This window comes from Nymphalis io, chromosome 15, assembly GCF_905147045.1.
Source record: "Nymphalis io chromosome 15, ilAglIoxx1.1, whole genome shotgun sequence".
Taxonomy (NCBI): domain Eukaryota; kingdom Metazoa; phylum Arthropoda; class Insecta; order Lepidoptera; family Nymphalidae; genus Nymphalis; species Nymphalis io.
The window spans coordinates 12,709,050-12,723,757 of record NC_065902.1 but is presented as its reverse complement, the minus strand read 5'-3'; the positions used below and the strand labels follow the sequence as shown (position 1 = coordinate 12,723,757).

Here is a 14,708-nt window from a genome sequence, read left to right as displayed (position 1 = left end):
AACGCTTATTTATTTATTTATTATTAGGTGGTGTTTGGTGAATTTTATAGTTGAAATCAGTATATTTAACATGAAGTTTATAAATTTTAAGGTCAATTAGATTAAGTTATTACCGGATGTATATCAGTTTTGTCATTCATTGGACACCCAAGCGCCTGGGTTTAAGCAGAGGAATAGAGCAAAAAAAAGTATTTGTGTTCTGAAGTGTAATAACGACTCGATAGATATAGAAACAATGTTAAAACTTTAAATGTATTAGGAATAATATAATCAATATTTACAATTTATTTACAATATTACCATAATCAAACATAAATTCCACTAACTTTTTTTTATATTATATAATGTCTTAAATATATGTACATATAAGACACATAAGTATACATATATATCTTATTATATACACACACACAACTAACGGAACACACACACAATAAGCGGCCCAATGACTAAAACATTGATCTCTCTTCCCTACCCTATTTTAATTTAAGAAATTAACGGTATTACTTATAAACGATGCTTAGCGGCTATTTCGTTACACACAGATCTATCTCTTTCTGTCATTATTGTTTTGACATTAGAAAGAAGAGGACATTAGATTGTTTAATTAATCACCCGCTTAACAACGATGATAAGTAAGACCATAGTGTGTTAAATAGACAGATACAGTAATATATTGACTGCTTCGTTGGTCTAGTGACTTGATGTAAGTCTCCATGTCAGGAAGTTCCCAGGTCGGGCCAAAAAAGTTATTGGGTTTTTCTGTCAGAAAATTCTTAATAGCAGAAGTTGGAAGTGTGTTCATTCCCGTACCTCGGAAAGCACGTAAAGCCGTTGGTCCTGCGCCTGAACTCTTTCCGGTCGTGTCGGATTAGCGTCCCATCGGATTATGAAAGTTAGGGAACAGAGATCTGTGTTTGTGCACACATTTGTGCACTATAATATCTCCTGCGTAGTTGACTAATCTCTCTTGAGATTGGCCGCCGTAGCCGAAATCGGTCTGAAGGACATTATTACAGTAATATGTATAAATAATGACGAGTATATTATATAAAATTGAGATAAGAAGTTAGTTGTCTATATCTTTATTTTTTTCTGATTCCGGTTCTATGGCTTCGTATTCTGAAACAAAATATAACATATCATAATATAAATACAGAACATTGTATTATGTAACAATAATTTTAAATATAAAAACTAGGGATTTTTCAAGATGATATTAGATATACTTAAAACCAATCCAAGGTTGTCTATGTGTGTGTTTGATGTTTTTTTATGTGTGAGGTTATGTGTTTATTAATATTTATGCCAGTTCTTAATACTAATTGATCTCTAAAAGTGGTAGATAGGAATTAATCAGTGTAGTCCGACCATTTATTTTGCCTCTTACATAGAATGGAAATATAAAAAAAAACACACCGGCTATGTATCGTCAAGTTATTTGTATTTTTGTGTTTCTCTTTAATACTTCTTGGAGTGTAGTAGTATAACTAAGGGCACATACAATCTTAGTTCCTAAGGTTGGTAGTGCATTGCAATGTAAGAAATTATTAATAATCTTCATATTTCATAACAAAGTGTTTATGGACTTAAGATTAATGTATGTATGATGTAAGGACCTCTTACAATCATGTGTCCTAGTTGTGTTGCGTAAAAATAAAAAATAATATGACAGATTTCTCAGTGCAATCAAGATAAATATAAAAAAAAATACGACAAATGTTTATCACCGACAAGATTCATCCAGTATGTTTACAAAACGTGATAAAAGAATTTCTGCAAATTCAAAATACATAAATATCACGCGTTTATTACGTCAGTATTACTCAAATATAGAGATATTAATCAAAGTTGAATAGAATCTGTTTTACCCAATTGCCTAAGAAGATAGGTAATGTTTTTCAAGTGTTTGCATGTATGTTTATCTTGGATGGCACGCGCGTATTAAAATTATCTAACTACGTCTGACGTTTATTGATCGAGAGTCTAAAGTTTGTTAGCCCCCTTTTAATTTTATGTTTATTTTGTTGATAAGTTGAAAAATCAAATCATGTCTTTTACACACACACACACACATACACATATATATAAGAAACACCATAAATATATATGGTCTCGGTATAAACTTGGACAAGACCAAGGTCATGTTCAATAGGCATGTCGTGCCGGGACCGATATACGTCGAGGGGAAACCTCTCGAAGTTGTTAGTGAATATACCTACCTAGGACAGATAATACAAGTCGGTAGGAACAACTTCGAGAAGGAAGCCGATCGAAGAATTCACTTGAAATGGGCAGCATTTGGCAACATTCGTCAAGTCCTCAAGTCGTCTATACCGCAATGTTTGAAAACGAAAGTCTTCAACCAATGCGTCTTACCTGCCATGACATACGGTGCCGAAACGTGGACACTAACTGCGGGACTAGTCCACAAATTCAAAGTTGCTCAGCGTGCAATGGAGCAAGTTATGCTCGGAGTATCTTTGAAGGATAAGATCAGAAATGAGATTATCCGGAAAAGAACCGGAGTCACCGAACTAGCTTGCAAAATTAGCAGGCTGAAGTGGCAGTGGGCTGGTCACGTATGTCGTAGGACCGATGGCCGTTGGAGCAGACGAGTCCTAGAGTGGAGACCGCGAATCGGCAAGCGCAGCGTAGGGTGCCCTCCAACCAGGTGGACCGACGACCTTAAGAAGGTGGCGGGCACCAACTGGATGCGGAAGGCGGAGGACAGGGAGCTTTGGCGCACCTTGGAGAGGCCTATGTTCAGCAGTGGACAACGATTGGCTGTTGATTGATTGATTGATAAATATATTCACAAAATTAACAAGAACATTTTCGATCATAGAAAGCAGTACAGTGTGTGTGTGTGGGTGTGTAATAATAATAGTCCTCCAGACCGATTTCGGCCATGGCGGTCAATCTCAAGAGAGATTAGCCAACTGTGCAGGACATATTATAGAGCACAAATGTGTGCGCAAACACAGGTGCACTTTCTATTCCCTAACTCTCATAACCCGATAGGACGAACGACGAAGGAGTTCAGGCGCAGGACCAACGGCTTTACGTGCTTTCCGAGGCACGGGAATTTACACACTTCCAACTTCCAGACTCCGGGCTGCTACTGATAATTTTCGACAGAAAATTTTATCTGATCTTAAACTCGTACGGAAAACGAAAAACGTTAAAATATTAAAATAGTAATTCTTGTATATGCATTTGTCTTTCGATATATGTAGGTGTCTTTCCTATACATTTTTTTATAACTAATTATATTAACTAAATTTTTATATTACTCATTATAATCAATAAGTTATGTTATTTAATCAATCAAATTTTTTTTATTCAAATAGACCTACAAGTACTTATGAATCGTCAAACGATACCACCGAACACCGTTTATGATTAACAAGCGAGTCTAACTAACCTGATTTACTCTCCATCGTACCACCATCACTGTCGTTCCAAGGTTGCACTTCAGACGACATGAATATTATGAAGATGATATTGGTACAGAGCGTGAGGCCAGCCATCAGGAACATGGTGATCCGCCATTGGTATTGATTGGTCTGTGGAGGGGATGATAGTAAAAGAAGAAATTAATTTCAAAGTAAATCGTATTAAATTATATTTAAGCTATCTCGGCTCTCATGGATTACGGGTTCAAAGACTGAATATGCTGTGCTTAATTTTCTTTTACTTGGTGGTAGAGTTTTTTGGCTACTCCGGACAGGTACCATGCACTCATCATATATTCTACCACCCAACAGCTGTACTTAGTATTGTTCTGTTTTAATTTAATGGGTGACTAAGTCACTGCAACTATCTCCACAAGATATAGTATGTTAGATCTAAGGTTGCTGGTATTTTAAAGTGAAAATATGTACCGGCTTATTTCAAAGTCAAGTCATCTGCAAAAATGTTATATAATGGGGGTTTTGTAAGTAACAGCTGCACTCTCTATTCTCTCACATGCAAAGTCTAATGAGACGGTAACACAACTAGATTGAATCAGAGTAAGATGTATTTTCAGTGGTGATAGTCGAGAGAGTGTTAGACTGCCAACTTCTCAATAGGCTTCTAAGCTTATACTGAGCATTTCTTGACATAGAAACCTAGAAACTATGAGCTAATTAAATAAATATTTCTATTTATCTACAATAAACAAAATATGATGAAGATAAGCTTCACACGCCTGTGTGAAGCTGGGGTATCACTAAGTATACTTTTCTAAAATACAGCAAAGTATTATATAATTACTAGTAGCTTTTGCCCGCGTCTTCACACCTTTATTAAAGAGGTGAGAGGGCAGGTGTTAAATATAAAAAAGTAGCCTATATCTTTCCTTGTATAGACAAACAAAGTTACTTTTTTGAAATATAAATTTGTTTAAGTTTTTATGTATCGTTAAAGAATATATAGAATACGTTTTGTTGAGAATATTTCAAGCTAACAGTGACCGGGAAATCTTAAATAACCACAAATATTTTTCGTTGGGCGCTCCGAGAAATGCCTGAGGTGCAAGAATGTGCAACGCTATGAATTTTATAACTGCATTGAACCCGACGATGAATATATTGTGTATTTTTGAATGCACTTCTATGTTTATAGTCCGCATTTATTAAATTAAAAATACAAAACTGTATTTTCTTTTTAAAATTGTCTTAGAAGATGAGCACACTCACTTGATGGTAAATTCGCCTCATACCGTAGACATTGGCAATGTCAGAAGGATGAATTATTAGGTCCTAAAATATGAAATTGGCGTTTTGTACGGGAGGAATATAAGTAATTTTTTTTTTTATAAAATATATTTAATTAATCAAAGTAAGTACTTTTGCCATCTCATAGGTAGTTCATTGATCCCTTTACTAAAAAAACCATGGGGGCGCGAATCAATAAGCTCTTTGAAGGCGGTTTGGACTGCCGTATCGGAGTTGAATTTTCTTCCTTGTAAGAAGTTGTCCAAATTCCGGAAAAAATGGTAATCTGTGGGCTTGCGTTGTCGTGAAGCAGCAGTGGCCTAGAGCGATTGACCAATCTCGGTTATTTAGCAGCTAGTTCTTCCTTCATAGTTTGCAGTTACTGACAATATATATCTGCTGTAATCGTTTGGCTAGATTTTAGAAAGTTTTAGTGAACGACACCGGCGCTAGTCCACTAAACACTCACAAGTAAATTTTACTGAGTCAATTTTCGTTTAGGGCGGGATTTGGCTGGGTCACAATGGCTTGTTTATGGGGGGGGGGGGGGACGCTGCTGCCCATCACCCCTTTTCCCCGTCCCTCAGTCGCCTCTTACGACACCCACGGGATGAGATTGGGGGAGTACTATTCTAAGCCGGTACTCCACGGCAACTTTGTTATATATATATATTATAGTCTAGTAGTTTTATTTAGTGCTACCAACCATGGAATATAAATTGATGTTATGTCTCTTATGCCTTTAATAACACTGTCTCGATACTAATATATTACGGGAGAATAATGGGTGATACAGAAATAGTGAGATTTTAAAATTATTTTAGATTATGTGTGGAAAATCAAGATTGAATAAATACATTGATTACAACTAAAATACAGTGCATTTTCAGATCGTGTTTTTATATCAACGTCGGATGTAAACTCGTCTATATATTATTCTATATGTTTATGTTTCATTCAAATGATGACTCATTTGTTCGACTATCTTACTAGTTATAATACGTTTGAACAAGAGTTATACGTACTACATCAGTCACGATATATGAAACTATGACGGGCAGTGCGAGCACGACCACGTTGGTGATCGTATTCCCGCAAGCCATCAGGGCTCCGCTGAAGTTTGGCGACAAATCCATATAATTTATCTGTAGAAGAATACAATGTCCATTAATATTCAAACAAATATTCTTTATTTAAATAAGGTCTAATAAAAATAAAGCTGGTGGTACAACTATATAAAATTAATTATTTTTATTTTATGAGATCAGATAAACAACAATTTAGTAAGGCTATTGACAAATTTAACCAAATCAAAAATATTCAAAATTTAAATATTCAAGTAGATTTTTTTAACATAATTAATTAAATTTCGGATTCGAATCAAATAAAACTTCATGTATCAAAACAACAGTCATCAGATATTCTACCGCAAAACAGCAATACTTGATATTGTTGTGTTCCGGTTTGAAGGGTGAGTGAGCCAGTGTAATTACAGGCACAAGGGACATAAAATCTTAGTTCCCAAGGTTGGTGGCGCATTGGCTATAAGCGATGGTTGTCATTTCTTACAATGCCAATGTCTAAGGGCGTTTGGTGACCACTTACCATCAGGAGGCCCATATGCTCGTCCACCTTCCTATTCTATAAAAAAAATATATATATATATGTCCTGCCCAGTTGGCTAGTCTTCCCTGAGCATGGTCGTGGCTGAAATCGGTCAAAAAGACGTCATTCTCATTTATTTAACTTACCATCCAACCAGTGTGCATCGCGGTATGACACGTCACGAACAATATGAAGCAAATGACGGCGAGCAATGTATCCCTCGTGTAGGCCACCGACATCAGGCAAACTGAAGGCACCACACATGCTGGAAAGTAAAATATCAAAATCACATCAAAAAACCTAATTCAATAACTCTGGTAAGCACTTTTAAATAGTTTTACACGCGTATATTAAATGTAAAACTTCCACCAGAATGTAGATTACAGCAAGAGGAACCGACAAGAAACTCGGGAAATTACTTTTTTCCACTAATTACGTAATATAGGAAACAGGTTGCTCTTTCCCGTACTGGGTTCATGGACGAATCGTATGCCTTAGAAGCCGATCAATCATGAAACGAGTTGCCTAATAATATTAGAATAGCCATTTAGGATTATTTTAAGCGACAGATGAAACAATTCTTTCTTAACAAAATATCAGTTTTTTAGCACAACATACGGCTTATTAATTTATACGTAACGTATTTTTTACATTTATTACCGTTGTATGTATATATATTAAGATATGAGTGGGAGACGCTCTTCCCGAATGCCTAGATTTCCAGAAAGGCAACGTTCTAGGGATGATGTGGGGTACAAGTCTGAGCTCGACCGACTTGTCAGTGCGGCTGGGGGAGCGGATTTTGATTCGGGAGAAGTATGCCCCCTTGTTTAAAAATTATTTATTTGTGCCACTAGCGTTCGAGACGTTGGGATGTTGGGGGTCGGATGCCCTTACTTTAATAAGGAAAATTGGCTATCGCCTTAGAGAGAGGGGATTTGACAGTCGCTCTGGGTCCCACTTGGCACAAAGGTTGTCCATTGCCATGCAGCGCGGAAATGCGGCCTGCATTATGGGCAGCTTTGCGTCGGGTGGGAATCGGGAGGGACTATTTTAAATTTGACTAAAATAATAATGTAAATTTAATAATAGTAATAAATAATAATATTGGTCATTAAAGGCAATTATTACAAGCTTTTATATAAAATATATTATTGTAATAGTTATTAAGTATTGTTGACATAGATATAGTAAATATTATTATGATTAAGATATATTAGAATTATTTATTTAATGTTTTTATTATTATATTTTTATAATGAAATATAAAAATAAACAGAAAGCTGTTGTACTAGATTCTCGAAAGCTTTGCGTCTAAAGTCTAATATACGCCCGTTTAAATAAACAAACAAACTTCTCAGCCTCATAATATTAATATAGTTTGTCGTCATCTGTTATAGTCATGGTATGTTATGGTAGCAGTCATTCGGATAAATCTCAGAATAATAATCACTCTCCGATAACAGGGGCCGAACTCTACTAATTTACAACGATTACGACACGCTTCCGATTCAATTCAACCCGATTCCAACTTTGAATCATCTGTATTTATTCGAATCGGAACCAAACCGATAATATGTTAACATATACCGTTATGTCAAAATCAAACGTGATTGTTAACTTTTAGGGCAATAGTCGATAATTAAAATAAAGTATAGGAAAACGGAAAAAACGGCAACGATCACGCTTCGATTCGATTGCGGTAAAGTGACAATTTGTTAGTTATTTTCACGGAAACTCGGAGTTCTGAACAAGGTGCGGCGCTTTTTCACGCCACAACAACTGTGCCTGCTGTACAAAACACAGGTACGGTCTTGCGTGGAATATTGCTCGCACCTTTGGGATGGCTCCGCTAAATACCTACTTGAGGCCTTGGACCGGTTGCAGCGACGTGCCGTACGCATTATTGGCGACGTAAAGGTCACAAACACCCTTGAACCTTTACAATTGCGTCGTGAGATAGCAGCACTGAGCGCTTTCTATCGACTGTATCACGGCGAGTGCTCTGAGGAATTATTCTCTCTAATTCCTGCTTCCCCCTTCCTTCTTAAGTCCACGCGAGCTGGTTCTCGATGTCACCGACTAACTGTGACATTAATTCCATCGCGAACAAAGAAATTTGGCAACTCCTTTCTTTGTCGCACTTCCAAAAAATGGAATTCCTTACCAGCTCACGTGTTCCCCTCCTCTTACAACCCGGGTTCCTTCAAACGAGGCGTGAAGAGGCATCTTGCGGGCCGGCAAGGCGAAGGCGGCTAGTGCAGAACGTTTTTCCCGTCTGTACTGGCCGTCGTCGCGTTTGGACTCTACTACCACTTACCAACAGGTGGAGTAGAGTCATTTGCCCTCCCGGCGAATATAAAAAAAAAAAAAAAGTAGAATTTATCCCCAGTATATATAACATACATTACGTACTATACACACTTTGGAAATTCATTATGTTACCTAATGATTCTAAATAATATTAAAAAACTGTATTGTTCTAATTAACCACATCACGTTTAAAAATACTCAAAATATTTATTCCGCCCAGAACATATAGCTTCTTAATTTGATAGTTTAATATGAATGGGATGAGAACAAAACAAAACTGAGCTCCATATAGTGGAAGAATCATATTTTCTCTTTTAATGCTTACAAAAAGAAACACCAGAGTCAGTTTTCGAAGAGTATTGGTTTAAGAAATTATCGAAATTTCTTTATATCCAATTTTATTATTAAAATTGATTTATTTTAATACTCTAAGGGATTCTTTTCAATCTTCTCTTATGGTCAAGTTGTAAATTGCTGACCTGAACAAATTCGATTTTATTTCTATATTTTATTTTTGTAACTTTCAAGAGACCTCCTTCAAGTTCGGCAAATAGATTAAATTTAACGTCTGATTTCCAAACTTACCTATTGAATTAAAGAACCGTCTTGCATTTTTGATACTCATTATTTTTCTGTTTGTTAAAAAGTCTGATAAATATCCAAAAGCAATCGATGCGAAGAATGAAGCAAAATATGGTAAAGATGATAATAAACCACTCTGTAATAAAAATATTAGGTTTTAATAAAAAAAATACAGTTAAGTTATTACACAATTTTCTCTCACTCACATGATATGATCAATAAAAGCTAATCAAAAAGATCAGAGAGAAAGAGATGAAGCGATTTCAGACTCAGGACTTAAGCTTTACGTCCTTTCCAAGTGGCTGATAACTTTTATGGCCTCCAAATTAGATTTGAAAAATCCATGAAATAATTAACACACATTACATAGAGCTGAAATGAGCCAGTGATCAGAAATCGTAAATCTTAGCTTATACTTGCAACTTATACCAAAATAATATAAAATTTATATGATATATGATTTATATAATTTTAGTTAACAGTTAAATAAATACATATAATAGTGACTTACGTTCCGAATATTGAGTTTCAATATCGCAAACACGTACGTAGGTACTTGCATGAAGAAGAATACGAAGCAAACAGCATTGCCTGTGTGTGCTATGATAGTGGCCCAGACGGGTATCGATTTTACAACGGACTTCCATGGAACTTTGGATTTCTGATGTAAATTATAAAAACACATAAAATTGACGATTTGTCTCAGCAAAATTTACAATTACGTGAAAACATTAATATATTTAAATGTTTAAACTCGTACCAAATATAAAATGTCTATGTTTATCTAAAATTGTTCAACTAGCCGATCCTTGCATGACTGTTCGCGTCAAATTAATTTCTCTTAGAGCCTGTTTTTGTTATTACAGACTCCATTTTTGTAAAATTATCATTACATTCAAAAATTTTAAATATCCTCAGATATTTTTATTTTATTCATTTTATATAATTTATAATAATTAAATTCTTAATATTGTTCTTCGTCTATTTGTTATAAATATTTTAATTTTTAAAATTATTATTTTTGTTAACTCGTAATATTGATATATTTTGCAACACCTATAATTTAGGAGACACTTGATTTATATAAACTTATCTCTAAAGACTCGATTGTGTTTATTGGTGTACTTCTTGTTGGTGTTGTTTTTTATAATAAATAAATAAATAATGGTTTAGTGGTTTAGTTGTGATGAAGTAATAAATAGTCAGACAAAGTGTCTTTCGCATTTTAGATAACTTAATTTAAAAATTTAAATGTTAATATCGTTATCACTGTACTTCATGCGGTGGATAGCTGCGAATCTTTTTTGGGCGTAAAAAGGGTAACATTTTAAATTGCAATTAACGCTAATGTAAAACGTTTCTACATATTAAGCTTCCTTCCTAACACGTGACCTGACCAGCCAAGCAGGCTTTATCTGAGCTATGAATACTCCATTACTAGTAAAAACAGCACTTACCGTTTCAACACTGCTACTAGTTGCTCCCATAATATATTTTTTTTCAGCTTCTGATATGGACTTATGATCCTTAGGGGTAGCGGCACCGAAAATGGTAATCAAAATGAATCCGATAAAACAAGCTACTCCGGTAGCCCAGAAAGTAGACGGCCATCCAAATCTACTAAACGCAAGGATACCAGCAGCCTGGAACGCTATGACAGTACCGAATCCGGTAGCTGAAAAACAGATTAATATTTATCTTTTTTAAAATAGTCTCTATTAATCCTAATAAAGGCATCTAAACAAACATGTTAAATTATACAAGAACTTGTCATTAACGAAAAATGCTCATGATTGATTTTGGATGAGAATATAAAAATGTGTGTATTACCTAGTAGTTATATGTCTGTCTCATGACATACAGGGAAGATTATCTAACAACGATATATATTATATATGTTGGGCACTACGTGCGCAAACTCAAGTACATTTTCTATTCCTTAAATATAATAAAATCGGATTGGATGGAAAATTCGACAAGATCAAAAAAAATTCAAGCACAGGACCCAAGGGATTACGTGCTATCCGACTGCAAATACTATCAACTACCAAACATAAGTCTACTATTCCTTGATCAATAAAACCAATCAACTATTTATTTATTTTTATTTGACATCCGAATGTTATGTACAAACACACCATTTTATAAATCGGAAAAGAATTTCAAATTTATTTTTCGCTCCATTAATCGATCTGCAGCAGGTAGGGCAGGTAGGGCAAGCAAATTCAAGCGGCGAATTCGCAAAACATATTTGCATAATGGGTACTCACCTGTGTAAACATAGCTACAGAGACTTGCACGTTCGCTTACTGGTACCCAATTTGCTAATAAAGTAAGGATACCCGGGTACAAGCCAGATTGTGAAAGGCCTTGCATTGTACGGAGTACACATAGTACCTTCCAACCGCCCTAAAACATATTTGGTGTTAAAGCATTTGATGATATATTTCATCAGGAAAATATATTATGATTTTTTATTATATTAGGTTGGCAGACTGGACATTGACACTGTAAGGAATAGTAACCATTCCATACATCGCCGATGCGCCTCCACCCTTCTAATGCCTGTGCCTGAAGTTACACCGGCTCATTCATCCATCAAACCGAAATACAACAATACTAAATATTGTTGCTTGGCAGTAAAACAAATTTCCATGATTAGTCAATATTTATTTTAGGATATTAATTTAAAAGCCATATGTTATTTTATTTCTTTCTCGTTCCCATTGTGACTAAGAGTCAATTCGTAAAAAAATTGTAATAATGATGTATATTTTAATTATTAATAATCGCTTAAATTGCTGACCACCATTTTATACTCTGTTTGCTTAACTTATGCTCAAATTATATAAAATAGACTGTTACAGATGGACAGACTGACAGAAACGAGAGTCATTATCATTATCATCGTCATCGAATGAACAGAAATTTTTGAAGTGAATGTAACACTTAATGAGTTGAACGAATAGTCGATTTAAAAAAAATTAACAACGAAAAATTTTAATATATTTAATGATACATGTAACAAATAGTAATATATAAAACTTACCCATGTAACTAGCCAGGGCGTAAAAAATGATACCACTCCATTTACAAACATAGCAATTTGGAGCGGAATTTTTCCACCCCAACGCTGACATACTATACCGATAGGAAACATCATAAGGCTATATCCTAAGAAAAAGGATCCAAGAACCATTTCTTGAATAGATTTAGGCCAGTTGTATGTCTGAAAATTTTAAAAGTTTAATTAATTGATTCGAAAATAGAACCATTTTTCTAGACGCACTATCTTATTTCAAACGTCTAACTTAATTTTAAATAAGATCAACTCAACCATTTTCATCGATTACCCATTAAATAAGAATAAAATATATCTTTTGCTCATTTATATTTAATCTTCAAACAGTAGCATATTTTAAATTGTAATATAATATTTTACAGTAATCGTAAACAACAAAAACTTACTCTGTAAACATTCCAACGATCAACTTCTGTATTATTATCTACTGAAGTTACATTTGAAGTAACATTTAAATCATTAAATGCAAGGTAACCTTCAGTACTGGTTACTGGATCTACAATTGTACTGTTAACTAAAATATGAGCAGCTTCTGTTGCAGCTTTAGATTTAGTAGCATCGTGGTCGAGCATTGTCATTCCAACTATTGTAACTCCTAAATGACCACGTGATATATATCCTAGGGCGAGACACATGAAATAAAGAAGTGCTTGGATGTGACGCGCTCCAAAACCATATTTGATTTGTTCTTTTTCATGCGAATCTAAAACATAAAAAATAATTGCTAAGACAAAATATGTACATTTATATGATTGCATAGTTATATCAATTATCATCTTTATATAATCAGCCCGTAACGCTTAATTTACTTTGCCACTCGGAAACCTTTGACGCAATTTTCGAGTAAGCACAAAACCTGCTGTTTCTAGCTGTAAAAATAACGCCTTTCACCTAATAAAAGTAACCTTCCACCTAGTAAAAATAATGCCTATAACATCAGTATCGAAAGTATGAGAATTCGTTATTTACGTTTCTACTGTAGCACTCTCTGTAAGAGCCGTGTAATATAAATACATGAATTAAACAAAAAAAAACAATTAATGTTAATAAAGGAAAAAAAAATTGAGAAAAATGTTGAATTTTTAAAAGCTGATTAATTAATATTTAATACAATAAGTACAACCGAATACCGAGTAACAAACAGACTAAGGCACTATTTAATTTATTTTTTATACAGGATTATATGTTAAATAATAAAGAATATACAGATATAATATCAATTATAGATATTACATTTGTTTCAAAAATAACGATGCGTCTTTATGCATGATGGTCAAATTTTCACCATTTCCTCGTTTATTACATCTGGTTTTCTTTTACAATGCTACTTACTGGTTTCTTTCTCAACGTCCTCAATTGGTACTTTCTTGTATTCCTTGTCCAACATTTTCGTTCAAGTAAGACACATTAAGCTATCGAATTGAATCTCAACTGTACTGTACTGTGCTGTGTAATATTGCACTGTCATCTATACATACGGTTACGAAAAGCTAATTTAAATTTTTTTTCTTGTTTACATTAAAACACTTTTCGCTCAAAAGTATTTGCATTTAAATTAAAACAAACAGACATGCTACTCCATTAATGTGTTTAAATATCAACTAATTAGTGTTTTGAAGCACATTATTACGTCATCTTCGATGTGCTCGATAGATATGAGATTGTTAGTGGAAAAGAGAAAGAACAATGAAAATATAGAAAGGTTACGATGCTTTTCATATGCATTCAATGCATCTTCTTCATGACTGTTTCTGATATAAATCACAATCCCAATATAAGAACAAAGATAGAAGTAACATGTCCAGTTCTATTTACGTCACATGTTTCTGTGCGATGCCAAAAATAAATTCTCTGAGAGATGAAACTATCTCCGTGGAGTCCATTAAAGAATATTTGTATTTGTCTGTTCTTCTCACACAACAGACTAATATTATAAAAGCGAAAATAAGTAGTAGCCTGGCATCTGGAGAGGATTACTGGGTATAAAATTTAGTAAGGGACAGCGAGGAATGTCACCATTAATGTCACAATTAATTATTATCAAATCTTCTTGTTGCACTGTTCAAAGTAAAAACTAAATTGGTACGTCTACGTTGTTAAGCTTTGGTGTATTTATTATCATAGTTAAATACAGTTATCAGAACACATACTACAACTCGGTAGCTAGTCAAACCTTCTTGTCATTTTGGTATAGATTATTATTATTTAAATAACGATATGAAATAGACAAATTATATTGCTAAAATATAATTTTTGTTTGAAGGCCATGCTATACAGGATGGAAAATTTAGATGAGGAAATGAGATTACCTTAACCGTTTTAGAAACAAGAAAAAGTAGAAACTTCTGATTTTATTGACATTGACAGTATCATGTTTTGTTTGTTATAAGAAACGAAAGTATATAACGTATCTTTTCCTTCAA

At 34.2% G+C, this 14,708-nt stretch overlaps 1 protein-coding gene across 2 annotated transcripts; it reads right to left on the bottom strand.

The window, feature by feature from the left end:
- Positions 1-409: 409 nt before the first annotated feature.
- Positions 410-14,173, bottom strand: LOC126773801 (putative inorganic phosphate cotransporter). Of its 2 annotated transcripts, XM_050494989.1 has the most exons (12): positions 14,101-14,173; positions 13,618-13,753; positions 12,672-12,988; positions 12,253-12,432; positions 11,474-11,612; positions 10,661-10,878; positions 9,715-9,864; positions 9,207-9,339; positions 6,455-6,573; positions 5,729-5,848; positions 3,428-3,569; positions 410-1,122 (listed from the first exon to the last, which is right to left on the bottom strand). In XM_050494989.1, exons 2-12 carry the CDS (start codon positions 13,670-13,672, stop codon positions 1,070-1,072), a joined length of 1,626 nt encoding a protein of 541 aa, XP_050350946.1. In that variant the 5' UTR covers positions 13,673-13,753; positions 14,101-14,173; the 3' UTR covers positions 410-1,069. The 2 variants fall into 2 exon arrangements, with proteins under 2 accessions (XP_050350946.1, XP_050350945.1); XM_050494988.1 differs by lacking the exon at positions 14,101-14,173 and having other exon boundaries at positions 13,618-13,871.
- Positions 14,174-14,708: the final 535 nt, after the last annotated feature.